Genomic DNA, 26,850 nt, shown 5'->3' with positions numbered 1-26,850 from the left:
AACTATCTAATATGAAAACTATCCCCTGCGCAGTCCTAGAAGTCTATGAAGTCAAGTTCGATGCAAGTCATTGTCAAGTGTGGTAAGTTATATCTTGACAGCAAAAGCAACATCTACAGTGGACCATGAATTATCATCAACCTCCACTAAGCACTTAAAACCACATATCCTCTTAACTGGCCAATTGTTTTATACTGTCAAGACATTGACAAAAATTATGCAAAACATTAAAAGTAAACCAACTCCACTATTGCATTAACTTTTTGAAAAATAGGACTGTATGGTCCTCAACAAAAACATTTACCAATTATTTCCCTACTGCAACACAGGGTACAGTGTCCTTTAACTGACAACAAGCAAGGCAGAAAATTGACTAATCCATTGATTTCTGTTTGTGTGTTTGAGATGGGTTTTAGCCATACAAATTTAGGGTTATCCAGAGCCAGAGGGTAGGTACAGTCCACCTGATAGATGCTCTGTGACAGAACTCAGTCACTGTTGTGACTAAAACCAAGTATCAAAGCTGGGGAATGAGGCCAAACCACTAGCATGTGCCTTCAGGAAGTTTGGGTGGGTTTTTTATGGTAGCAGCAAATATTACTTTACAGATCAGGGACTCCTGAATGATGTATACGGGCTGAACTTGAGCTAGTGAGCCTATAAGTGACGTTATCTTTTGTTGGGTTCTGCAATTTACAAGTGTGACTACTGAAATAATTAAACCTGACTTATTCACCTGATTAAACCATTATATTGACACTCCTGAAGGCCACACATTCCTTTATGCTTTTAGACACAACTTAATCTACACTCAGCCTCAAGATACAGTATTACAAAGTAATTAGCAGTGTTTCACTGTGGTTTGGATTTAGGTAAATCAGACCTTACACTAACAGATATATTTTTAAAAAAATTCATTAAAGAATGGAAATAGGATTTGCCACACCAGATCAGGCCACTACTGTATCTAACATGGTATTTGCCTTTGGCATTGGCTCAATACCACAGATTGGCAAGAAAGTGACAAAGTCAGCCTAATTAAAAAAAGAAAAAAAGTTGCATAACTTATGTATATAAAAGTGAAAGAGTAAAGGATAAGGGAAAGTGTATTGGCTTACATAAAGTCATGTAATAAATTATGCAGTTTCGCAAGAGTTAATTCACTGTTCAAGGTTATAACTCTGCAAGCAGTCCAAGGAACAATTAAGAACAATGCCAAAGTATTCTTACAAGCACTACAAGTGAGAGCAAATTTAGAAATACAACAGATAATGGTTTTGTGACAGATGGGGCTCCATCTGTCAAGCACTTATATTTGATAAAGGAATTTTAAAAGAACTGATGGGGATAAAAAAAAAATTTTTTCCAGTAGGTGCAAGAAGAGACCTTCTTCAGATGTGGTTACAGAAGGGACTTAAACAGGCTACAGTTGCACTTAAGAGTTTTGTAGGGGAAAAACTCCATAGGCCTTCAATTCCCTCCACGTCCCCACATATATGGGCTGGTTAACAGACCTTAGTCAAAAAACTTTAACTAAGAAGGGGATGATTTGTTTTTAACCCAGATCAAGTCATTGACTGGGTGTAGTGGGCAGTGGTGGTGCCAGTACAGCCAAAAAGTTGTACAGAAGACAGATGAGTGATTGAGAACAAGAACACTGGAGTGTACCCTGATTTTCACATTTGCAGAAATACCAGTGTACTCATTTTTCTTACTCGGTTTTACATTTTGGGAGATGAAAAGAGTTCCTGACAACATATATCCTTTAAGATGTTTCATGGTTATCAAGAAACTCCCCATGAGGGAATTATTTAAATCATCAGGAAATAATTCCAACATCCATTTTATTAGGATTAAAAAGAAAAAAAAAATCTTTCCCAGGCAAAAAACTGCTCAGTTCAGACTGATCTACGTTAAAAATCTGCCTTCTTGTAAATAGACACAGTGGATGTGTAATGGCATTGCATGGTCTGTTGAGGTCCAACAAAATTCTGAAGCAAAAGAAAGAGAGCAGAAACCAGAAAAACCCCAACCTATCCCCCCCCTCCAAAAAAAAATCTACGAAACTGCTTGAGAGAATCGTCCAGGAAAAGATTAACTTGCAGGCAAGCCATAGTGGACTGTACATACCACACTGGAGCAGTAAGCAAGGCACAAGACAAGGCCACACAGCAGAAAAAGGACTTGTTCCTGGTATCTACTTTTATTGCAATTTCACTTGGGATCAGTTTTCAACTAACAACCAATTTTGTCAAACCCAATGTAAAAACAGAACATTCTTTGGCTGAAAAATAGTTAAAACATTAAATATTATTGAAAATAGTTAAATAGTTATTTGCAGTAAACTTGGACAGACTTAGCTGTGTGGGGAACTTTGTGAAGAAGGATATTCCATAATCCAAGGCATTCTCGCAAAATTCCGTAAGTACAATTCCCACCAAGAAGCATGCAGAAAAGTTGAGCTAAAATAAAATATTATTAAATTTTAAATGTGTATGTGAAATAAAGGTAAAGGAGCACACTGAGTAGACTGAATTTCCCATGACAAAGTACACCATTTCTGAGGAAAAGACTGACACTAGCTATTTCTGAGACCATGGGCTGCATCAAAAGAAGCATGACCAGCAAGCAGGTTGAGGGAGGTGATTCTCCCCCCCTACTCTGCTCTTTTGAGACCCTACCTGGAGTAGCAGGGTCAGCTCTGGGGTCCCCAGCATAAGGAGGACATGGACCTGTTGGAGCAAGTCCAGAGGAGGGCCACAAAGATGATCAGAGGGTGGAACACCTCTCCTATGAAGACAGGCTGAGAGAGTTGGGGTTGTTCAGCCTGGAGAAGACAAGGCTCCAGGGACACCTTATTCAGCCTTCCCATACCTAAAGGGGGCCTACAACAAAAGCTGGAGAGGGACATTTTACAAGGGCATGTAGTGATAGGACAAGGGGTAATGGATTTAAACTGAAAGAGGGTAGATTTAGATTAGATATAAGGAAGAATTTCTTCACTATGAGGGTGGTGAGGCACTGGAACAGGTTGCCCAGAGAGGTTGTGGATGCCCCATCCCTGGAAGTGTTCAAGGCCAGGTTGGATGGGGCTTTGAGCAACCTGGTCTAGTGGAAGGTGTCCCTGCCCATGGCAGGGGGGCTGGAACTAGATGATCTTTAAGGCCCCTTCCAACCCAAATGATTCTATGATTTTCCATAGACAGACACTAGAGACTTCTGTTGCTCCCCTGTGAAAATCAGCAACACAATGTTCCCAAGCCAATACCTGTCCCAGGGTCTCATCTTTGGCACTATGAATGGCAAAGAACAAACTACCATAGAAAGCTTCTTGAAACAAATCAGACCACTTCCTCTCAAAAGCAATTTGATCTGTATACTAAATGAGCTAAGCTTTATTAAAACTTTAGACATTTTGCATCAAAAAAAATCGAATGTTTCTAAAGTTCTGAATTACCTCTTTGGTGGTCACAACATCAAACTATAGCTATATACTGCATCCATTAGCTCTCTAAGTTTGAGTAGCTCTCTGTTCTCATCCAAGTGTTGAGAATACTTGGATAGTCTATTTAAAGCTTCAACCTTTGCCACTTTATCACCCAAGTCTTTTACACTACAAATGAACACAAAGAAACCCACAGACTGATGTTCTGCAAGCAGGTTTGCTGAAGAACACAGCCACCATTATAAAAATTCCATTCCATCAACTCATTAAGATAACATCCGCAGTAGTTACACCTTTGTGTGATCATAGAATAGGCATTTAACAGCTGTTTAACTTTTCCCAAAATTAGGAGCTGCATTTACAAGTTTGGTTAGTTTTTTGTATTCCTCTTGCTATCCAGTGGTGGTTTTGTATTTGTGATTAAAAAAAAAAAAAAAAAAAAACCAAACCCACCACAAACAAGAAAGCAAATTCTTCCATATTCAATAGTCCTTCAAATCAGCACTGAAATGCAGTTACAATATTTTTCCTTTCAGTCCTTCATCCACACATTAATGATTTTCCACGTGCACCAAGAATAAAACTGCAATTACTTTCAACAAAGTATGAGCTCTCTTACAGCAAGAGGGGACAAAAGTGACTCGCATTTAAAAAAAAAAAAGAAAGTAATCTGTACAGAAGTTATCAAGAAATAGTAACATATGATCCCTAATAAACTGCAATACAAGTACAAAAGGAAGCGTAAACCTCAAGAAATTAGAGAGTCACTTTTTCAACTTCTTGTGTTGGGTTTTAGTTTATTTAAATACTAAGTCACCTCAGGCCATTTTTAAAAAAGGATTTTTTTTTTTGGTATTCCACTGAAAACCAAAAATGAAAACCAAAGGAAAAATATTTTAGCTGGATCTTCATTGTGCTATTACATCTTTTCTGTTTCTATTCTTTTCACTTGTTCTTAGTAAGAATGTTTTAAATTAGAATAAGGACATAAAGGAATCTTGTGGGTAGCCAAATCCAGGCCTCTGTCACCACAAGAAACATGCATAATAAAAAAAGCTCAAGCTTTTCAAGTTCCATCTTAAAAAGGTTGTTACACATCTTACACCCCTACACACTTGGCTGCTGTGCCAGAACCCCATTCAATGGCTACATCTTTTACCTGCATACTTTTCTTGTGGCCAAACTGTCAAGTGTTATTCTTTCCTTAAACTGGCCCTTTCTACATCTGCAGAGAGCAATCACATTTCACTTTTCATTTTGCTAAGTCCCCCTTTTTTTTTGTTCTCCATTAATTGAGATGCATCCTCTTTTGTTTTCTCAACTTAAAAGGTATTATCAAATGTTTGAACTGTTTTCCAAATAAGAAACAGAATGGTAACCAGAATTTCAGAGAAGCTGCTGCCAATGTCTTTACAATAGCATTAATATCACCCTTTCTGCTGAGGAGAACTCACCCAACACATTCTGCAATCACATCTGCTTTTTCCATAGCAGAATCACTTTGGTGGCTCATGAAACACCCTGTGATTGATCAATACTCTTGTATCTGTTTCTTCCTCTGTGACTAACAACTGATGAGCCTCCAACTTAAAAATTCTTGTTACTGGTCCCAAAACACACAAATTCATACTCTAATGTAGTTGCCTCATGTTGTAAAGAATATTATAAAATTAAAGCTTTATAAATGTTATTAGAAGTGTGAATGAAAACCCACTACTAAAAATATTCAGCATCTATTCACAGGCTAGTGTGTTTGGTCACACAGGAATACTTTTGCAATGCCAAATGGAAGGCAAAATCCTTATGAAACATTACTAACAGCTTTGTTACTGCAAGTATGGTAAGGTTTGGGGTCCATAAGCTGAAGAAGAACAGCACTATTGCCCCATTCAATTATTAACAGAAGCTTATGTGCAATATTAACAAGTTAGAGAGAAAGATCCAAAATAGCTTTTACAAGAGTCTATCTATCAAAGTTTCAGCTTTGTAGAAAACAGCTGGAAAACAGTCATGAATGTTCTTTGTCACAGCCATTTTCCAACTCTTACAAATAAAAGAGCAGAAGTACTATAAAACACAGACAACTTCCCTAACAAAAACAAAACAAAAAAAACCCAAAAAACCAAACCCCAAAACCATGAACCCAAGGCATCAGTTCTGGAAGCCTAAATACAAATGCAGTCTGAAGACATGTTGAAGCCTTTATCAAGTTAAAAATTAGACAGAAGATTACAAGTGAAAATTTAAGATTCAAATTGCTAAAAAGTGCTCCTGATAAATATGATGCTTTCTCATGCTACCATTTATTTCAAGACCATTAATGTATATGCTAAGTGGAGGATAGGGATATGCCTGGATGTATTTATGTTGTTTAATATTAATATGATGATGCTCATTTTGTGACTGCCCTTAAAAAAACAGCATAAAGCAAGCACATACTTTTCTGGTAATCAACTTTGAAAAGAGCATTTCAACTCCATAAGAAAAGCAGAACTGTGTAACTAAGACCACAGAACATGAAGGACAGTAAGGCAAGCAAAACAATACAAAGATCTTGGGATAAAAAGGTTTAGGAAAAGTTTATATGAGAATTAGCTTCCTATTTTTAATGACTGGAAGTACAGCATTACAGTAATAAATGCTGTAAATAGGTTGAACTGTGATGTTTCCATGAATACAAGTCTTAGGGATTTACAACTGATAACAAAAAGAAAAGTGCTTTTAAAAGGTGGTCTGCTCTCAAGAACTGCAAAGGCAGGGTGTAACCCTGAGAGAAGCCCTCTGTGCCAGGCCATCCAGCAGCCAGGACCCCAACTGCACAAGTCCCCAGCTCCATGCCCAGCACCTGAGATGGGGAATTTCCAGCTACACATCCTACTCTTGCAAGGAGGCAGTGACAATAATTCCTACTGTGCAAAGGAGCTCAAGCATCTGCTATTATCCAAAATCTTTTCCAAAATGGTGGAAAGGGTGGCAGGGTCTGGCCTTCAGACAACCAGCTCAATTTTCTCCACACATTTCCCCCCCCCCCTTTTTTTTGAGGTACAGACATCCAAGTTTTGCAAGTACTGGGTGGGATGCAGCATTAGGTCACAGAAAGCTGAAAGTCAAAAAAGAACACAATAATATACTCTGACATGCTGATACCATCTATCATATAAAATGATTTATGTGAGCAATATGTACTAGAGGAAAACTAAGTTAATTATGCCATGAGGAAAAAAGCGTGATTGAGCAAGTTCATCTGTAGTTCAAAAGCTAGGTAGCAACGAACATTATACAAACAAGAAATAAAGTTTAATAATTCTTTTATTATCTCCAGTCATCACACACTGATGTTTAGATGATTATTCAGGGCCTGAAGCGCCTGTTTCCTCCTTTCTGTGAAAGGAGGAAAAATTGAATGCAATGGAGCTGTGCCAGGTGGCACAAACTGACATCAAGAAAATAAACACAGCCCCACATGGCTTCACAAAGCTGTGAGCTCAGGCTAGCCACAGCAACCTTTTCTGTATAGGTAAATAACATTCGCTTCTGATTAGCCACAAAAGTAAGACTGCCTTTTGAATGGGATCAAATACTGTTCTAACAGCTATTCACCATGGTTACCAAAGGTATATGAAATGGCATAATCACAAACATCAGTAGCAGATGAAGATGCTCATACCCAAGCTGTCTAGCACCATCCGTCATCTGCATATTATTACTTTTACAGCTGAAGGATTGCAGAGCATTACTTGAGCACACCTCATCCATGCAAAAGCAGCCTGGCAGTGACTCCATCCACCAATAGAGCTGACAGGTTTTTGGTGAAAATCAACTGAAGTTATCCAAATGGTAGAATAGCACTCTCCCACTAACTAGCTGATCCTGCTAGATCTGGAAGGATAATATGATCGTATCTCACCTGTAAGGAGGAAACAGTATAAGGAGTATGTTGTAAAATTGCTTATCAGGTAAGATATAGATGTCAACACATATGGCACTAAAAAAAACCATACAAGCAGGGTAGTACCACAACTCCCTGTATATTACGTTCTACATAGCCACAGCTCTGGATAGACAGATGCAGTGTGAAAACATTGTCCTTGAGACATTTTAGATCACAGGCAACTGTTAAACATCCAAAATTCCCAGCAGTCCACCTTGTATCTTTACTGTTCATGTTTTAACAACAAATGCTATGAAAGCAACTCCACTCAAAATAACCTGGCATACTGGCAACTTCTTGGCTCCAGTATGGAATTAATAATTTTAAGGAAACATGCAAGGCTTGATTTCCAAGTCAGATATCTTCTAGTGAATGAATAATTAGTGAAAGTTTGATAATTTTTCAAACACAAAAATTTTTCCACCCTTTCTGGTCTTATCAGTAGCAGCACCTTCCATCCAAGTTCAACTTGGAAAAAACACAGTTTTTCCTCACTTCGTACTTTATTGTAAAGATGATGGAGCCAGGCTCTTCTCAGTGGTGCCCAATAACAGGACTAGAGACAATGGACACAAACAGAAAACACAGGAGGTTTCCTCCAAACATCAGGAACCACTTTTTCACTGTGAGGATAACTAAGCACTGGAACAGATTGCCCAGAAAGATTGTGGAGTCTGCATCCATGGGGATACTCAAAACCCATCAGGACACGATCCTGGGCCACTGGCCTTAGGTGGCCCTGCTTGAGCAGGGGGTTGGACCAGGTGACCTCCAGAGGTTCCTGCCAACCTCATTCATTGTGATTCTGTGATCCTAGCCATCCACTACTTCAATGCCATCCTTTCCCCAATTTGATGGACATTAATTGTACTTTATTTCCCCCCCTTCAACTTGTCTCGATATTAACTTAACCAAATTAAAGTCAGAGGAGTTGTACTGAGGTATGTACAAGTTGGAAAGCCAACTCTGTCTGAGACATGGATAAAACCTTTATGCCTACAAGCTTGTCTGCTGTTTTTCTATTTCACAAGCTGGTCTGAAAGATTACCATTCTAAGAAACAGGACCATGTGCAAGCTACATTCATCTGGATAAGACTAGAGAAGGAAAGTATAAGGGATTATCAGGTTCAAACTAGCTTAACACTACAGTTCAGTTACCTAAATTCTCCTGAATACCAACTGGATAGGAATTATTTGCCTTTTTTTTTTCCTGAACACTTGTGGCTCTGTACCACAAAGTGTTTTCAGCATCTCTGTTGGCAGTGACCCCACGTGCCCAATTTTTAGTTTGTAAATTTTTTTATTCTTGTAATTTATTTTTTTTTAAACATGAGGGCATTGGTACAACTGCTACTTTCACTGAACTCAGCCAGATGGATCAAGCTGTTGGCTCACTCATAAGCTATGACTTAACTATTTTAGTTGCTGTTGCAGATAAAAAGTATTGGGAAATTTTGCACTGGATAGTACAAAATTACTAATAATATTACTAATAACAGTTAAATGGTTTGAAACATCCTCTGATTCACAAATGGTGGAATCAAGCAGAACTCAGTTTTAAGATGAGGTCAATCAGATTCAAGAAGAGCTCACATGGCACCTGCTACAGAGATAACAATCCAGTCTGTTCCAGTCCCATACACCTACACTTTCATCGAGCTCATGATTCATATTCAAAACTGCGTTCCACACATATTTAGGTCAAACACAGAAGTTAACATATTGCTGCACTTCATTACCTCACCCCATCTACAGAGAAAGTTGTGGTCACATCTCGCACACCACCTGTAATTTCTGCAGTAATACGTTCACAGATCGGATGGCAGAAGGGTCATTTGGTATGATCCGCAATATAACACTAAGGAATTTCACCTAGTCCCCACTTCTGTTCTGCGTACAAGCACCAGCTGCAACCATGCAGACCAAGCTACTCACTCCAAAAACAACATGCAATCATTTTGCACACCAAAAGGAGAAATAAGACAGCCTCCCTTTACTTTTAGCTAGCAAATATTTGCTTTCCATGTTCTGCAGTTAACAATCATCATGCTCCAGGCTGAAAGCAAAGGAGACAAGGTAGACCTATCAGACCAAAGAAGTAGGGGAAAAAAAGTTTAATAATAATAATAATGATAATATTGATAATAATAATTTAAAAAAATCACTAATCCAAAAATCAAGTACAGGCAATTGCTGGTGCCTCTAATGGCTTTCAGAAAGTCAAAAAAACACAGATTACTAGCAAGGAAATCTGAAGTTTATGTAATACACAAAATCTTGAGGCTATTACCGAAAGTTACAGAGTGCTCCAAAGACTGCAGATGGCCCCTGAGGAAATAATTCTAAATAATAATAATAAAAAATTAACCAGAAATCACAAATTGCATTTGTTCTGGCATAAGACCTGTATATTTCTTGGAATTAAATATCTGTCTTTTTATTAAAAACATCCACCTCTGTTCATGCTGGGTTTAAAACATGAACAGAAGACATTTGCTAGATTAACACCCTTGCTATCATGTTTTAACTCTTTAAAGAATCACACAATAAAAAGTTAGCATCTGATTCTCATCAGTTCACAGTGCAGTCTGAATTTTTTTTTTTTTTTTTCATAAAAAATACTCACTTTATTCCTCACTCATAATATAAACCAAGACAGAAAGTTAAGAGTTAAAGCTGTTTGGCATCTGTTACTTTAAACTCCTTTGGGTTTTAAAATTTGCAGAGCATGTCAGTTCCTCCACCCTGGAACTTTTTTAAAAACACCCATGCAGAGGAATGTCACAGCACGATCTTCTGCCATCAGTACAATAATCAGAGATACAATACAGCAGAGGACCTTCTCCTCCAAATCTGTCACTTGTAATAAATTATGGTGTAGCCAGGAGCTGACTGAGACCAAACAGACAGAGAAATCAAAATTAAGAGTATGTAGAATCAGATACGACCTATATAGATGTGACGGGTAAGGCCGAGGAGAGCAGTATGATTTCTTAAAGGGGGAAGATATGCAGAGAGGAGGGACAAGGACAGAGCCAAATGGCACTCTACAGTGAAAGGGACAAAGAAGAGCATAAAACCTTGAGCAGTCTTATTAAAAAGGAGCAGTTTGAGGTGGTATTCAAGCACACAACACACCAGTTTCTTGTTGAAGGTGCTCAGAAAGTAAAGACCAACATATAGCACTAAAACCCAGCCACAGTGAAATCAGATCAGACATGAGGTCAGCATTGCAAGATCTGAAGGGGAAGTGCCACATAGCAATCAGAGACTGTCTTTGAAGAGAATATCCAAGACAGAAGCTTTTGCACAATTGAGTAAGAAAAAGAAATGCTTATGTTTATAATTCTTCAAATAAATGCTCTTTTTACAATAAGCTTCTCTTTTCTGCACCTATGGAGAAAGGCTATTCCATCATACAAACGTCACATATTGCTACATCTAGCCCCTATATCTAGGCAATACAAACCTCCCTAAAGCAGAGAAACCCAATGCAGATAGAGAAACTAACATTTAAAGACAGATAAACTGCTATCCCATCATTTCATAACCTTGCACTAAATTTACTTTCTCTAAAAGCATCCACTTCCATCAATCCCAAGCTGTCAGCAAGAACTAATGAACAGTAAACTACCCGCTGGCTCCTACTCAGTATTGCTGGATAGTAGCTCTGAAGCAGTCCTGAGCATGTCAGCCTTTGGCAAGTAAGGGTGGACACATTCTTCTCTTACCCGTTTAGAGCAAGCAGCCACAGCCATTAAGACACAGATGGGTACCTTTCATATATGCTCTTCTATTTTGCTTACCTCTTCCAACTACTTGTGTTTTCATATGAACTTTTTTTCCTCTGTTTCTACCTTATTTGCCTTTTCCTACTGCACAGCTTACAGCATTAGAAGGGGTCACAAAGCAGAACTTCTGCTGTTTAGCTTCCTGGCAACAGAAAAAGGAAAAAAATAATGCAACAATTTGACAGGTTACAGCCCAGCAGAACCCCAACCACAAGCTGAGGCCCTCATGCACTACTGCTATTTACAGATAAATAATAGGAAGGCAAGAATTTACAGTGGTGGTACACAGCGCAAGCCCAGCATCTGCCTCCTGCAAGCACCAAGAGCAAAACAATGAGACATTTGTTCCAAGCTCACACAGCAAGGCAAAAACAACTGCACAGCAGCCACTGTTCTTCAGAATGGAAGCCAATAAGATGATTTTGCTTCTTCATTTCCCCCAATGAGTTCAAAAAATGTTCATAAGAATCATCCTTTTATTTTAATTATTGCACAGATCCATACAACCTGGATACAGAGTTCCTCAAAAAGAAGCAGCAGTGGGGCTGGGAGAAGTGTGAGGAAGAGGAGCAGAGCCTGCTCACTGCTGTATGTTCTGCCACATGAGCCCACACCGAAGAAGTGGGGTCTAGGATCCTCAGCTGGCAGAAAGCCAACACGACAGACCTTTCTAAGTCTGGCTGCAATGTGTCAAAAAGAATAAAAAGGACTGGCCAAAACCACAACTGTTAGCAGCCATGAGATGCTGCCATGGCTGTCAAGCTAACCATGCTTCCCTCAAGTAGGAAAAACATGCAGAAACACACTGTTCTAGCTACAGCCCCAACTATGTACATCCCTGCGTGCTAGTAAAGGCCAGCAAAATGCCTTATACCACCTACACATTCAGGACCTCTCACTACAGGAACCACTGAGCAACCAAGTCCTTCTCAATCTCAGTCTCTTCTGATAGGGATTAAGAATCTGGGAGAAGAACAAGACACATGGAGGAAAGTATTCCAGAAGCTGAAACACAGCTGTATTTCAAGCAACTGGAAGGACAGGTTGAAACATTGCCAAGTTGTCAGGGACAACTAACTCATGAGTAAACATCCAGGTAATACAACTTTTATAATGCACAGTTGGAAACACCAGTCAGAGGCAAGTTCAAGTGAATCTGACAAAGCATAAAATGTCTCCAGAATCACCACGAGGATGGACAGCCTCCAGAAACAAGAATCGGGAAACAACTAAGTAAGTCTTAGCACAACTCCCTGATGAACTATTCATCCCCTTCATACTCTGGCCTGAGTATGCTCCTTGCTCTAAGAGAACTGTGGGAGCATGCTGAGGACAGATGTTCACCTCCTCTGAAAGTCAAGGTGGTCATGACTGTGTGAAGAAGTTAGTGGCCACTCCACCAAGGCCAATTTCTATACCACAGCTGCTGGCAACAGAAGTCCTCTTGTCAAAAATGACAAGTGTGGCAGAAGGTTCAGCCACCAGACATATTCAGAAGAGAAGGATCAGAATGTTTACAAACTGTACAAAAAGATCAATGTAGACGAAACATTACATTAAATATTCATGATATTGTTTTATACTTTATATTTCTGATACACAACAACATATCAGTTCCAAACAGGTATACTGAGAGTACAGGAGTAGTCAGAAACTAAGAACCTACTATTGGTACCAAAGAAAAGAACCTACTAGTATTGATTTTCACTAACATAACTTGCAGAGTAAGAAATTATTCTGTCACTTTTACCTGTATTAAAAATATCCATGAAGTTCCCATTGTCTTGTTACAAGGTATTGTGACTTTAATTGAATGTCTTGCCTTACATCAGGGTAATATCATCTTGAACGTATGGTATTATTTTGTTTTCTTTGGCCCCAAAGCATCAATACAGAATCACATAGGCTCTAGCACAAAGCACCACTGAGTTGGGAAAAAGAAATAGAAATATATGGAATTCACCGGTTCTGGGTATATACATCTGATTCAACATCTGGTCATATTTTAGGGTGTCTTAACTATCTCTGGAACCCTACTTATCTTAATACAGATAAAAAGATATGAAGTAGGTCAGCTCTCCATTTTAATGCTAAGAATATTTGTGGGTTTAGAAAGGATAATTTTTAATGGCATTGAAGGCACTATCATAGACTAAAGGCTGAATTGTCTTGAGCTATTAGAATGAGAGAAAAAATTTCTAAGCGGTACAGGTTTATGTAAGATTTAAAAGTCTAATATTAAAATCCACTTTTCCTGAGAAAGTTGGAAATTCATAAGAACACCTGATAATAGTATGCAAATACCATGAAAACTGCAGGAAAAAAAGACCAGAAGCCTGTGACGCTTAATTAAAGGCCTCAACAGATTGTTTAAAAATCTTAAACAAGAAACTACACATACTCATTCACTCAATTAATTCACATGCCTTCTATCTGCTAGCAAGGGTTTACTTCAAATCTATTGCCACAAACCAGAAAGAACAAACACATCTGTATACGTTTGCAAGCCAAAGCTGCTATGAACAAAGCAAATGAGCAGAAAAGAAGACACAACTTCTGGTGTTATTGAAATAGCCACAGCAATCCAAGGACAAAATTGAAGCCAAGTATCCTGGATAACACATTAATTTCATAGAATAATGACCATTTACAAAGGAAAATCAGTGTAAGTTGTTCAAAGTACAGAATACAATGCCATGAACACGTAACTGAAAATGGTGGAAAATGCATTACAGTTTTACTACTGTGAGGTAAGCTTTGATTCATACCATATGGCCTTACAAGACAAGCATGTGTGCACGTCTGCACACGTGTGCACAAAAGCTGAGGTCTCCAACCCGCAATTGTATCCATCCCAGTCTTCTAGCAGAAGTAAGAAGACAGGAAGATTCCAGTAAACACTAAATTCATGGTTTTTCAGAGTCATACAGGAAAGCTAATCATACTAACTCACTATTTTTGTCTCAGAAACCTGGTAATTAACACAAACTGAGATAAATTAAGGTGTGAAGAAAACACCTACCATCAAAATAATACCTAGTTTTGTTTGTATTTGCCCTCTTCTTTACAAGGCTTAAAAAAAAACCCTGCTAAAACCTAACAAAACTCATCACACTAGTATCTGAATAATTCACATCAAGGAAAGAGATCAATGGACATATTAAGTTCTTTTCTTCTCCCCTATTCTGTTTAACATGGTATAAAACATACAATATTTTTATTTCCCCCTCAGGCAAAGAGGTCCAGTGAATGCAATACATGGCTACCTCATAAAATCATGGGTCATCAGTCTGGGTTTAAAATTTAAAAAAAAAGCTAAACAAAACATTATACTAGGAGCACAGAGAATATTATTTACAAGTTCAATTAGTTACCAGCAAACTTCTCTGAAATCAACATTCACCTGTGTTGCCTTGCTCTTTGAATTAAAATAATTGCCTCTTATGGTATTTTCTGCATTGTAACTACAGACAAGTACTGACTTTTTAACAGCACCTTGGCTCTGAGGTGTTTTATCCTGCTGCTGCTTAAGAACATGAAATGAGATTCTGAAGTTACTAGCAACATGAAGCTTGTGAGTATGTTTGAAATACAGATTTGTTTACATGACTACTTTTGAAAATGTACGTTGTCTTCTGGCAGACTGAAATAAAGTTAAAAATTAAGCTCAACTCAATAAGGAAAGGAAGGTGAGGGAAAGAACAAAAGGAAAAGGAAGAAGCTTCTTAGTACTTGTGGCTGGAACCCATTCAAACTTCATTTCCTATATAGGAACTTTAACATGCCATCCTATCATCTTTATGTTTTTTCTTTCCCCCCTGTGTTTTTTTCCTCTCCGTACTTTCATTACACATGTATAAATTCAGAAACCAAACTTGCCATCCATTTTGGGGACGAGTGGCTATGCATCTACTTACAAAAAAATATCCTCAAATCTGAACATCAGTGTAGCAGGTGGGGGCTGTCTGCCTTCCCAGGAGGCAGAAAGCAAGCCCAGACTGCTGACACACCACTGTGCTGCCCACTGCCAGGCAGCTCTCTGCCTTTACCCTTTACACTCATGCAAGCGTGACAAAGAAAAGCATGAAATGGCAAGAAAAGGGTGACTAAATCTGAAAATTATTTCACAAGGGTCCAAGAAGAAACCGCCATGACTGAGTATCAGTAAATTTGTTAAAAGCCCCCTAATCATTAAAGTAAAAATGGCATGAATTAAGACCAGACTCTTGTGTGGCCTTGGTTTCCTTCCCAGCCCTGGCCTAGGCAGTGTGCCATCTTGATCACTGCACTTTCTCTTTACTCCTGACTTTATCTTCTGCGCTATTCCTTTTGGCAAACGTATGCATTTCCTTCAAAGCCTTTGGACTGTTGAAAGCTCTTCTGAATTTTAACAAGATTTGGAGTAATGAAGGCTGCACTTTACTATCTCCGCAAAGACACACCAGAATGTAAGCAATGATCAGTCCTGCAACCCGATACTCTCAGATACTATTTGTTCATAGCCAGCCCCCAGATGCACCATAGCTCTTCCATGATGGACTATTTAGAGTATATTCTTACTAGCCATTAATCTGTACAGTAGTAGACAGAATGGCATGAAGTAGCAGCGAGGCAAAGAAATTTCTGCCCCATGTCAGCATCACGGTCAGGAAACACTGCTGTGCATTTGCTCTTCCTCCAATTCAATATATACCTTCTTGGAAATGCTAAAATCACCACAGATTTGTAAGGCACAGGCTTGCAGATTAAATACCTGGACTGAAGAAACACCTGAGAGAGTTTGGCCATAAGAATTTGAGCTCTAATATTTCCTACCATGCAATTAGGCTAGGGGTAAGGGAAGATATTTGATCATACTGAGTGCCTGATGCAAGACTTAATATTTGAATGCATCAGATATTAAAAAGCATCTTTGTTTATGTGCAATCATCCATGGTAAACAAAGATGCTCGACTGCTCTGAAGAAATCTACATGTCTATCATTTATTAGAGTTTGGTCCTGAGAGCTTAAATACACTCTTTTTTTTATTTTTCTTCACCACAGAAGAATTTATGAAAGTATGGACTATTCACTTAAAAGCATGCATTAACTTGCACATGGGAATAAACATTACCTTTCTACGACACCATCACAGAAACTGCTTTACTGTCTGTTACCTAGTCCCTCACCCCTCAAAACCCAAGGGTTTTTCTGCACAGAAAGTTAGCTTGTGACATGACACTGCTTCGATCCCCTTTCTAATGACAACATCTGCTGAGAGGGCTCACTCAGCTATTTCAGCAGCAATAGTAAACCATGCTTTTTTTTTTAAAAAAAAAAGGGGGAGGGGGGGAGAACATTACTGAAAGACTAACTACACACTCACAGGTAAAATTACTAAATAAAACAAGATCTACAGCAAGATTTTGAACATAGATAAAGACTGCCAAGTAGTTTTCGCTGAGGTAAAGTTTCACAGAGCAGATAACTACTCATATCTGATATAAAGAAGGAAGTCCTTATCTAATCAAATGTCTGGAAAAACTAATAGTTTTCAACAAGAATTTTAGTACATAGGGTTCTCTTCCTTCCTGATTTTTAAAGTGTTTTTACTAGTTTAATATTCCAAAGCCTGCTGCAGTCATAACTCAATAGCTTGCAGCAATAAGTAAACTTGAAATTCATCCCATTAGAAGCTCTTGCTCCTACTGCTTCAGACTGCTTGAAGAAAGTCCATTTTTAATTTTCACGTAAACTGCTAACAACAATATTTACATCAAGTAAGTTTAATGCCATAGTTCCCTCTAAAAAGTTTTAACTAGCAGTATATTAAAGAATGAAATAACTATCCTGTAAGAACAAAGGAAATTTTAACTTTTGAAGAAAAGGAGCTTCCTCGTATTAAATTTTTAATAGTAGGTAAAAAAGTAACAGTCCCCACACACAGGCACTCTGCAAAACAAAGAAAATACAGCTCTCATTTCAAACATCTGTGTTCCTGGCTCCTGTAAATCATACATCATGAACCTAGAGACTGGCTCAAACTTAAGTTATTTGCCAGGACCTCAACTACAGCACACATGCTGAAATAAGCTGAGTTGCAAGAATGCTCTGGGTACTAGCAGTAAAGCTAAAAGAGCAAGTATATTGCTGTGCTTCACTGTGTCTGTCAACATTATTACCACAAGTAGCTTCTTAAACTACTGTAATATTTGTCCAGGTCAGCATGCTACTCAGTGGGTTTCAGAACTTGCCAGAAGCACAATTCAGAGGGAAGCAGAGAGCAACTGTTGCTCCCATCTTGAGCTGATGCCACCCATTCTGCAAACACAATGCAGCGCCTGGACAAGTTTATCACCCTGCTGCCCAGCAGCATGTTCCCGCCCTTGTCTGCCTCACCCCCTGCAGACCATCAGTCCTATCTCCAGAGCTCCTCCTGGACCTATTTATTTCCCTAGCAATGCTTGCCGAACTCAAACAGAAACAAGAAATGGCCATGAACGCTCCCTAGAAGACTTACCTGCTGGTCTGCAGCAAGGGCATTCCAAGCCTTTAAATACATGAGGGCTAACACAGGGACAGGAGGAAGGGTAGGATAAGTAGTGAAAACTTCTTATCTCTCAGCAGACACCGTAATCTAGAAGACATCAGTGCAGAAGGGCAGTAACTAAGGAAAGCAAGGCAATTATCTGGAAGAAAGTGGGAATCGCTCTGGCTGACAGACAGTTCAGAGAGGAATGACCAGACACTATCAGGCATCATGCGCTAATCATGCCAAATCCTACATTCACAGCTAGCTGACAAAAGTTACTCTACCAGAATGCTACGCTAAGCGCCCAGTACTGCCCTCCACGTTTCTTTGGCGTTTAAACGGGCCAAAGTGCATCATTTCCTCTCAAGCCATTTGGGACATCCAGAGAGCAGAGAAAAGATGACTCAGGTACTAATCCGCCCATTACCCTACAAGTGGGAGAAAATCATATGCACTACATCTCACAGTTCGCTTGAGCTGAAACTGTGGATGAAGCTCTGTTTAAACTCCCATGCAGGGTACAAACTGGAATATCTGAGGCAGGGACATAAACCTGTCCTGATGAAGACAGTCGCAGCTGAAAGCGTCTCAAATCATCTGCCAGTATTCACTGCTCTAATGCAGTTTTTTCATCTACTGTAGGCAAATTAGTTTTCAATAAATTCTTTATGCTTTTTCTTTCAGCAATGAGGTGGTATCACATTTTCAGACAATAGCTGTGTCCTTTGAACAGTAACTTTTAAAACTGTTAACTTGCTAAATATTGTACCCTACATCTCATGTTACAGTTCTACAAACAATTTAATCCTGCATCAACTGACACCGTTGCCATGAAGTCCTTGTTTTCCCTTATCAGCTCCTCTCAGCCCTTTCCTTTGCACCAGCAACAGCATTTCTGTAATTCCCGACGAATCTAACTGGGAAAGTGATCCAGGTGAAGACTGAACTGGTGCATACAGGAGTTTTCAGTTGCATAACTTCCCCAGTCTGGCTTACCACATTGCTACACAAATGCCAGTAAGAGAAAACAGACAAAGGTGAGAGTAACAATGCAGCTTATTCCAGAATAAATCAACTCCTGGGAATACAAAGCTAATTAAAAACATGGCATAAACACCTAGACAAGCCCAAACAACTCTGCAAGCCTCCACACTTGTTTCTGAACCTTTCTTTTTGTTTATTTACTCTTGGGAGTGAAACACTTAGGCTCATAAGCATATTGCTACAAAGACAAATGGTTTAGAAATGTAAATAGACAATAACTCTTGTTTGAGTCTTGAGAAATGCAAGATAACCCAGCCAGGTAATCCAAGAGTGTGTGTTCCTTCACATCGCTTATTACATGGTACATGTTCAGTAACTCTAAGGCTGAGCCAGAGGGCAATACCACGCTGATGAAAACTTCCAGCTACAATATCTGAGGGAGGATTCATCTCACTAAATGGGAGTACAACAGCATTGTCTAGGCTGCCATGCTATTCAGTGGAGATCCACACAGCAGGATTCATCTGACCAAATGTGCTTACTCCTGGTGACAGGAATGACACTTGGCTCCATTAGCTGAAAAAGATTAGATCTTCATCTCTGTAAAAGGACCGTGGATGACTAGCTAAGATGTAGATACTTGCAGACTGCAGACACCTGAGTTAGGTGAGATGCCTCCTACCCTGGATGACAGTTGCATATCCCTTGCATAAGAAGTCTTACATTCACATATCAAGTACAGACTGAGAGATGAGATGTTTGGATCTTAACCTTTCACTTTGCACAACTGTTCACAGTATGGTGAAGAGCAAGAAGGCTGGACAAACTGCTGATACATTAATTTCCTCCCAGCAGCAGTCCAAATACAGCTTTTACCTTAATTTGTTGTTGCTTTATTATCAAACAAGTCTCACAGCTTATTTGAAAAACACTTGTTGCTGTATTAGTATACACCCTTACTTATAAAGGATGAAAGACACCGTTTTTTCAGTAATGACAATCACAAAGGTGGGATAAAACAAGAGGGAGCTCCCACACTGCTATCACCTCTGTTAATTACTGCACAAAGAAGAAAGGTCTCTGTTTAACAAAGCAGGAGTACCTTATGCCTCTGCCTCTTATTTATCTCAAAGTAATATTGACTGTCAAGGTAAGCTCCCATTTACTGTTAAACATTGCTATTGTATTACTCACACCTACCACACAGCACAGTAGTTCTCAGTACTTCTGCAGCTAGAACTTAAGAAAACTGGAAGCATTTTGCACCTTATTGGATTCAGCTCCTTTGTCGTCCCCAAGCCAAAAGCATGCTGCTCCTTCCTTCCCCTTGGCTTGCCCCCCACGCTCCATTGCCTCCCTGCTAACTGCAGTTGCTGCTGTGTCTCCTCAAAGCCTGGCTCCCACAAGGCAGAGAAGCTGAGGGTGGCCCCTACAAGGGTCACCACAAGTCCAGCAAGGCTTATGTGGGGTCCTCTCTACTGTCATGTGCTCTTGCCTCCCCACCTGAAAAACAACCATTACAGCAGCATAGCAGAGTTTTCCATGGTGCAGGTTCCTACTCACAGTGACAGGGAGACTTCACCTCCTGGTGTGCAAGGTGTACAGATAATGGATAAAGACAGCATTTCACTCCCTAGTATGCCTCCACAGTATGGCACAAGCAGTGACAGCTCACAGAACTGCAAAAGCTAAGAGGAGGAACAATTAAAAGGTAGCTTTGGTGTTGGATTTCCAGGGACTTTTGTGCCCTGCCTGCAGAGACTGCTTCTATTCAAAACATGCTTTATATCCACAGCAGTTCTGTTTAAATATACCCAATCCCCCAAGTAGCTAGTGAGGGAGCCAAATTTACAGGCTCTACTGTGCATAAATGAATTTTTCCTTCAGATCGTCTCAAGATCTGTTGCTCTTCAAGCTAGCAAAAACGTGACATGGGTACATCTGAACCAGAACATTGGCATTTTACATAAAATGAAAATGTAGCTCTATGCTGAAATATACTTAAATACTCCTTTCAAGGGCTCAGACTTGCCATTACGTCAAACATGATTCTGTCTTAATATTTTGAAGTGAAAGATTCAATGCACTTATTAAAAGCAACAAGAAAATACAGTATGTTCACATTCTTATGACTCTGTATTAACATATATGTATCTTTCCACTTTCCAATCAAACTAAAGGTGGTGTTTGCAAAAAGGATGTGTATAGTGCTTATTACCCTTGCGCAACAAGCCAGATATTACATTAACTGAAAACTTAATGTAAACCAGCTTACAGGAAAAATGTTTCTGGAATTTCTGACGTTAAAAAAAAAGCAGCACTCAGTTCTCTGGTATTTCCCAAAACAAAATGTTTTAGTGTATATTATTAGTGTGTATTATATTTAGTATTATTAAAGTAATTTGTTCTAGTAAATACAACCCTTTACACAGGCTTCTTGCCTCCCTTATTTGTGCTCCCTGACAGCTAAGTAGTAAAACCACTGAGACCTGTGGGAGAGGCAGAACACTGACAGTGCAGAACTGATATATACTGGAGCAAAGGGAAATTAATCCTCAAATAAATGCATCTTGCACAAGGTAATCGGGGTATAAGGTAACAGAAATACTGAAAGTGCACACTTTGATTTCAAGTTGCAGGTATTTTGGAGAGATTATTTAGTTTGTCTTTGGCTGACTGGAAAAATAACACTCTCCTTAAATTATAAGCTCAAGGTGCACGACACAATTGTATTGATCAACTGTACTAAAGTAATTTGAGATAGGTAGAAAAGAAGCATCATTCCCAACCATATTGCTAACAGCCAAACTTCAAGCAGGGTTGTTAAGAAATGCCATTAAAGCTGCCACCAAGCTGCCAGGTACTGTACATACCTATACTGACATGACCTATGCATTGAATTTCCTTGCCATGCATTTTCCTCTCAGTTTTCTTCATGCACCAAGACTCTGGCTAGTCATTGCCCACAGAAGACAAGAGTAAAAAACTAAGTTGAAGTTTGTACTAACAGGAGGCAGAGTGACATTTCTGCTCATCCATGCACCAAAACCATTGGAGATTTCTTAAGTTTTCCAACAAACCTGAAAGCACAATCCTTCTTCCTCCCCAGCACACAAATACATACACCCAGGCTTCTGTTACATTAACAAACATATGGTAAAATTGCATTTCATTGTCACCAGAAACCTCTCCTGTAGAGAGGGGACTGCTACTTGAAACCATTCACTTGGCCAGAAGTCGGCACAGAAAGCAGCCGTCCCTAAAAATTTCATGAACTAGATTCTAGTCACAAGCAGTAAGAGGTATCAGTGTGAGGTTTAAAGAAAAAAAAAAGACAAAACAGAGGGGGGGAGAAGGTTGCTTTAACCTTTGTGTTAGGTAACACATGGCAATTAACGCTCTCTCAAGACACATTATTTTATTATTCATAACTTCTTTGTTTTGAACGACTAATGAAATATGAAGACCAATGAAGACATGAATTAAACCCACTGCAGCAGACAAAAGTCATACTGGACTTCCACGCTACAACACAATATTCTAGGATTTCTCTTAAAAGAGCCTCCCTAGCATCTATGAACGAATCATTCTCATCTACTGCGAAGCTAAGTTTATAGGCGACAAAGAAATTTAACCCCTTCTCAAATTACACTGATCTTGCTTACATTCTCCCTGGGTTAGTGTTACCTCTTCATATAACTCTTAAGTTCCTATTTGCCAAGGCTCCCTAAGTTTAAAAGGGATATGCTCATATGAGGAAAACTCACTGCGTATTTTGTCTCAGAAAAATCACCAGTCCCCAATAGGAACGCAGCTTAAGGGTTGGTTTGTTTTTGTGTTTTAATTAAAATTTCTACACATTCATTTCAGCATTCAAACCAATTACAGTTCTGGAATACCTGACAGAACAACTAAAAACCAACCAAACAAAACCACCAAAAAACCTTCAAACCCATCATTTAAGTCCTCATCTGAAACACTTGTCAGATTTTAAGTGTTTGAGAGAAGTTAAAGAGGTAAAGCCTTACCAATCCTAAAGTGTACCTTCACGGACTTCTAACAACCTCACTGCTGGGGCTCTAAGCATCAGCACTGACTAAAATGAACAACTCATCTGTGTGGATTTTACCATATTAAAGTAAATAAGCTACTGAAACTTAGAGGGTACCTCTGTGACCTTCAGAGGCCACCACAGATCTGCGTAATGGATCAAATAAGGTAACAGCCTGCCAAAGTCATCCAATTTTCTAAATAGAGTGCTGAATGCAGAGCTTAATTACCAGTACTTCCCATATTCACAAATTATGTAATCAGTCTGGCCGAGCAGAATTTGAAGCTGGAACTGTCTGAACATACAGCTGGGAGCAGTGAAAGAGAGAAATGCTCGATGCAAAGCATTGCTCCTCATCCCTTCCTTAACCAGAACACTGACTACAAAACCCACCTTCAAATAGCTCCAAACCCAAGACCTATTTATTTGGTCTGTTAACCCAAATCTTAACTGTGTCTCCTCTAATGTGTACCACCATGAGGAGGACTCTCCACCCTAGTCTCTTGTAACCTGTCCAATAGTAAATACTGCAGCTGAAGCAATTAATCCCTGATAGCATCCTCCAGCTTTCTCACCACCACCTTATTCCAATCCCTTGATTCTTCACTAGTCTCTTCCCAGCCACAAGGGCAAAGTCAGTCATCTGCAAACATCCCTGAAATTTTGCAATGGCCCTTCACCTGTAGCTACAACTATCACCACAGTGCTAAAAGGGCAGGAGGGGAAAACAGTTGGTTTAGGTTTTACAACCATTTAGCACTTACTGTGCTCAGTATACAAACAAGGAACATGCTTGGTACGAAAACTCTTTTCCCCAGAAGATGTTCACACCTGATGATTAGGAACTTAGTCAAGGTTACAAGCTGGCATCACATAAACTTTCAAAAAAAGACTCATGGTAAGTAGCTGGTAACTAGAGAGCAGAATACACTTCAATATGAGATTAGCTCTACATATCCACTTACCAATGTGCATGTCCAAAGAGTAAAGATTGGGCTCGTAATTAGACTTTGGAAAATGACGCTATCTATGAAAACTCAGATGTTCTTACTCGGAAGATAAAATTAAACCATTCTATTTAGATAGAAATATTCCTTCCTCACTGACATAGCTGCTATTACTTAAATAATCAGCTATCAGGCTTTACGTGGATGTAACAGCTATAGAGACAAGTCTTTCCCCATACCATGATTTGAGCTTGACAACAGAAGATGAGATCAACAGGACAGTTGAAAGGCACTAATTTTGCCAATACCTCACCACTTTGATCACATATATGAAATAGAGTTTCCTTATGATACAGAAATTACAATAGATTTTGATATTACCTTGGTATCTGAAGCGCTAGCTTCAAGGGATGAAGACAGTTCTATTTTTCTGGTGCACTTATCAATAAACTCAGTATAGTCTGAGTTTACTGGCCTTTGAGTTAGTTTAATACTTCTTATTCCAGAACTGTTATTGTTTTGTCCTTAAAAAAAGGCAGAATCTGACATTACATTTGACATCAGATGGCCTAGTGTGGTAGGTTTTGCTACAATATACCAATACCTTTTGAATACTCTGTATGAGAGCACAGGCCCGCCTAGATCTTACTTAGTATGCTGCAAATACAACCATGAAAGAAAGAGTTCAAAAAGGTTACTTTTAACGTTTTCCTTCCTGTGGCAAGCATCGTTTACTGATTCTTACCAACACGCGAGACGGGAAAGCTTAGAGGAAACGGGACATAAGTATACTCTTCGTGTGGTGTACTTATACCCCACTGCAGCGGGAAGGACGCTGCCAACCCATGGCCACCAAGGCTAAACCGGCGTACAATCTCTCATCCCAGATGACACATTTAGCCACTTGACAACGCATGCCATGCCGCGAGGCTAACACTGACCATCGGGGAGGACGCATTTCCTCCCAGCACGTTTTGTACCCTTAGGTAGACAAGTTTTCCGCTTCCTAGCGCAGCCGTGGTCCCGGCAGGGGCGACGCTGGCGCAGGATCCCTGTCGGAGCCTGGCAGGAGGAGGCCGACGGAAGGGCTGCCCTCCTGCCACCACACGCAAGGCCGACGGGAAGCGGGGCACGGGGGAGCGTCTCCCCCCGGCCGAGTTTCCACAGGGGACGAGGGCTGGAGGGCAGGTGCGCCTCGCCGCCGAGGGGACGCCTCACCACGGCACCTGTGAGGTGCAGGGCAGAGCAGCCCCCGGCCGGACCCTGGCCCGGCCAAGGAGCTGCCCCAGGTGCCGGGGGAGCCGCCGCGGCCTCCCGGGGGAGCTCGGGCACTGCCCCGCTGCCGCTTTTGCTCCCGCCCGGGCGAGGGCGACCCTGCTCGGCCGGTGAAGCGTCTCGCCCCGGCTGCCGAGGGGCGCAGCGGTCGCCCGGCGCCGTGACAGGCCCCCGCCCGGCCGGCGGGCAGCCCACCGCGCCGAACAAAAGGCCCGGGCGAGGCCCGGAAACGTCCCGGGGCGGCGGGCCGAGCCGCGCCGCCAGCCCGGGGGGCGAACCCGCAGGCGGGCGGCCCCGCACGGCCGGGGGCAGGGCCCGCGGCCGCCGGTGCCTCTCGGCCCGCCTCTCACCGCCGCGTCGGGCCCTGCAGCGGGCACGGCGGGGAGGGGGGGGAACCGGGGGAGAAGGACGCAATGCAACAGCTCCGGCGGCGCTGAAGGAGGGAGCGAGGGAGGGGGCAACACAATGAGGCCAGCGGCAGCCCCTGCCCCTTCTGTTAACAAAAGCTCCCCAGCCGCGGGGCTGCCTTCACCACCCCGGGCCTGAGGGGGGTGCCTGCAGCGGGCGGCGCCCCCGCTGCGCCCCGCAGCCGGCGGGCGGTGGGAGCCGGGAGAGGTCTCGTATCGCCGCCCGTGTCCCGTGTCCCCCCCCCCCCCCCCCCCACCGCCGCCAAGCCCCCGGGCCGGCCCCCCAAGTTTGCCGCCGCCCGCACAATGCAGCCCCCCGCCGCCCCGGGGGCCGCCGCACAAAGCGGGCCGGTCCCGCCGCCCTTCCCGCACCGACCTTGAGCCGCCTCGGGCGCCCCTAAGGTTTTGGTCACCGCCTTCCACACGTTGCAGCCCAGCAGGCAGAGGAGAAGCGCCGCCGACCTGCTCATTTCCACCCGCCGCCGCCAGCCGCCGCCAGGGAGGGAATCGCCGCCGGAGCCGCTGCCCGGAGGAGGAGGAGGAGGAGAAAGAGCCGCATCAGGGGCTGGCCCGCTCCGCGCCTCCCTCCATGTTGCCGTGCGCTGCCCCTCCTGCTTTCTCCGCCTGCTGCATTGTCGTCCCGCCGCTGCGCCCCGGCCTCCGCGTCCCGCGCTGTCCCCGCGGGCGGGCGGCGGAGGCGGGGTGGGGGGGATGGGGAAGGAGAGGCGGGAGTGCTCCGCGGCCCCGGCTGCCTGCCTGCGTTTCTTTTTTATTCCCCCCCCTCGTTTATTCCCCCCCCACCCCCGCCCCGGTCTCCCGGCAGGGGCGCCCAGGCTCCGCCGCCCGCTCCTTAACCCTTTGCGGAACCCCCTGCCCCGCGCGGCGGGCCCGGCGGGACAGCGCCCCCTGCCGGCCGCGCCCCGCCCAGCCCAGCCCTGCCCTGCCCTGCCGGCCCGCCGCGGGGCGAGGGGCCGCGGCTCCCCGGCGATCAGCGGGGCCTGCCGGGCCCCCGCCGAGCCGCGCCGCCCAGCGAGACCGGCTGCCGCCCGGGGGCAGGCGTGTGGCCCCGGCGGGCGGGCAGCCCGCCCCTTCCCCTTCGCCAGGTGCTGCTGCGCTTACCTGCCGCGGGGGGCCGGGTCCTGCCCGGCCGCGCCCGCCGCCCTCTCCCTCCCTCTCACTCCCCCCCGCTCCCTCACCGGCTGCAAAATGGCCTCCTCGGTGGTACGCTCTGTCCCCCGCCGCGGCGGCTCGTTCGCCTTCAGCCGCAGCCCAGCGGGAGGGACGAGGGGGAAGATGGACGTGGTGGCTTATAATGGCACGGCTGAGACGTGTCGAGTCACAGGGTCCCCCGCGGCCCAGCCGCTGCTGCCGCGCACAGCCCCCCAGCCCGCTCCCCTGCTGCTGCTGGTGGTGGTGTATTTAAAGAGGTGTTTAAATTTAAAAAAAAAAAAGGCAACCAAAGAACAACAGAAAATGCACCCATCTACTGGCCTTTATACAAAATTG

General features: G+C 42.2%; 1 protein-coding gene across 5 annotated transcripts in view; it reads right to left on the bottom strand.

Annotated features, from left to right (window-relative positions):
- The window catches only part of FAM171A1 (family with sequence similarity 171 member A1), a 90,222-nt gene extending 64,106 nt beyond the window's left edge, over positions 1-26,116 (bottom strand). For 3 of the 5 annotated variants that reach the window (XM_075048500.1, XM_075048517.1, XM_075048526.1), the window contains exon 1: positions 25,721-26,116. In XM_075048500.1, coding sequence (XP_074904601.1) covers positions 25,721-25,814 — 94 coding nt within the window. In that variant the 5' untranslated portion in view covers positions 25,815-26,116. Of the gene's footprint in view, positions 1-11,183; positions 11,311-25,720 lie in introns of all 5 variants that reach the window. The other 2 variants (XM_075048509.1, XM_075048536.1) reach the window with 2 other exon arrangements.
- Positions 26,117-26,850: the final 734 nt, after the last annotated feature.

Source organism: Buteo buteo, chromosome 2, assembly GCF_964188355.1.
Source record: "Buteo buteo chromosome 2, bButBut1.hap1.1, whole genome shotgun sequence".
In the NCBI taxonomy this organism is placed as follows: Eukaryota; Metazoa; Chordata; class Aves; order Accipitriformes; family Accipitridae; genus Buteo; species Buteo buteo.
This window is presented reverse-complemented; position numbering and strand designations above follow the sequence as displayed.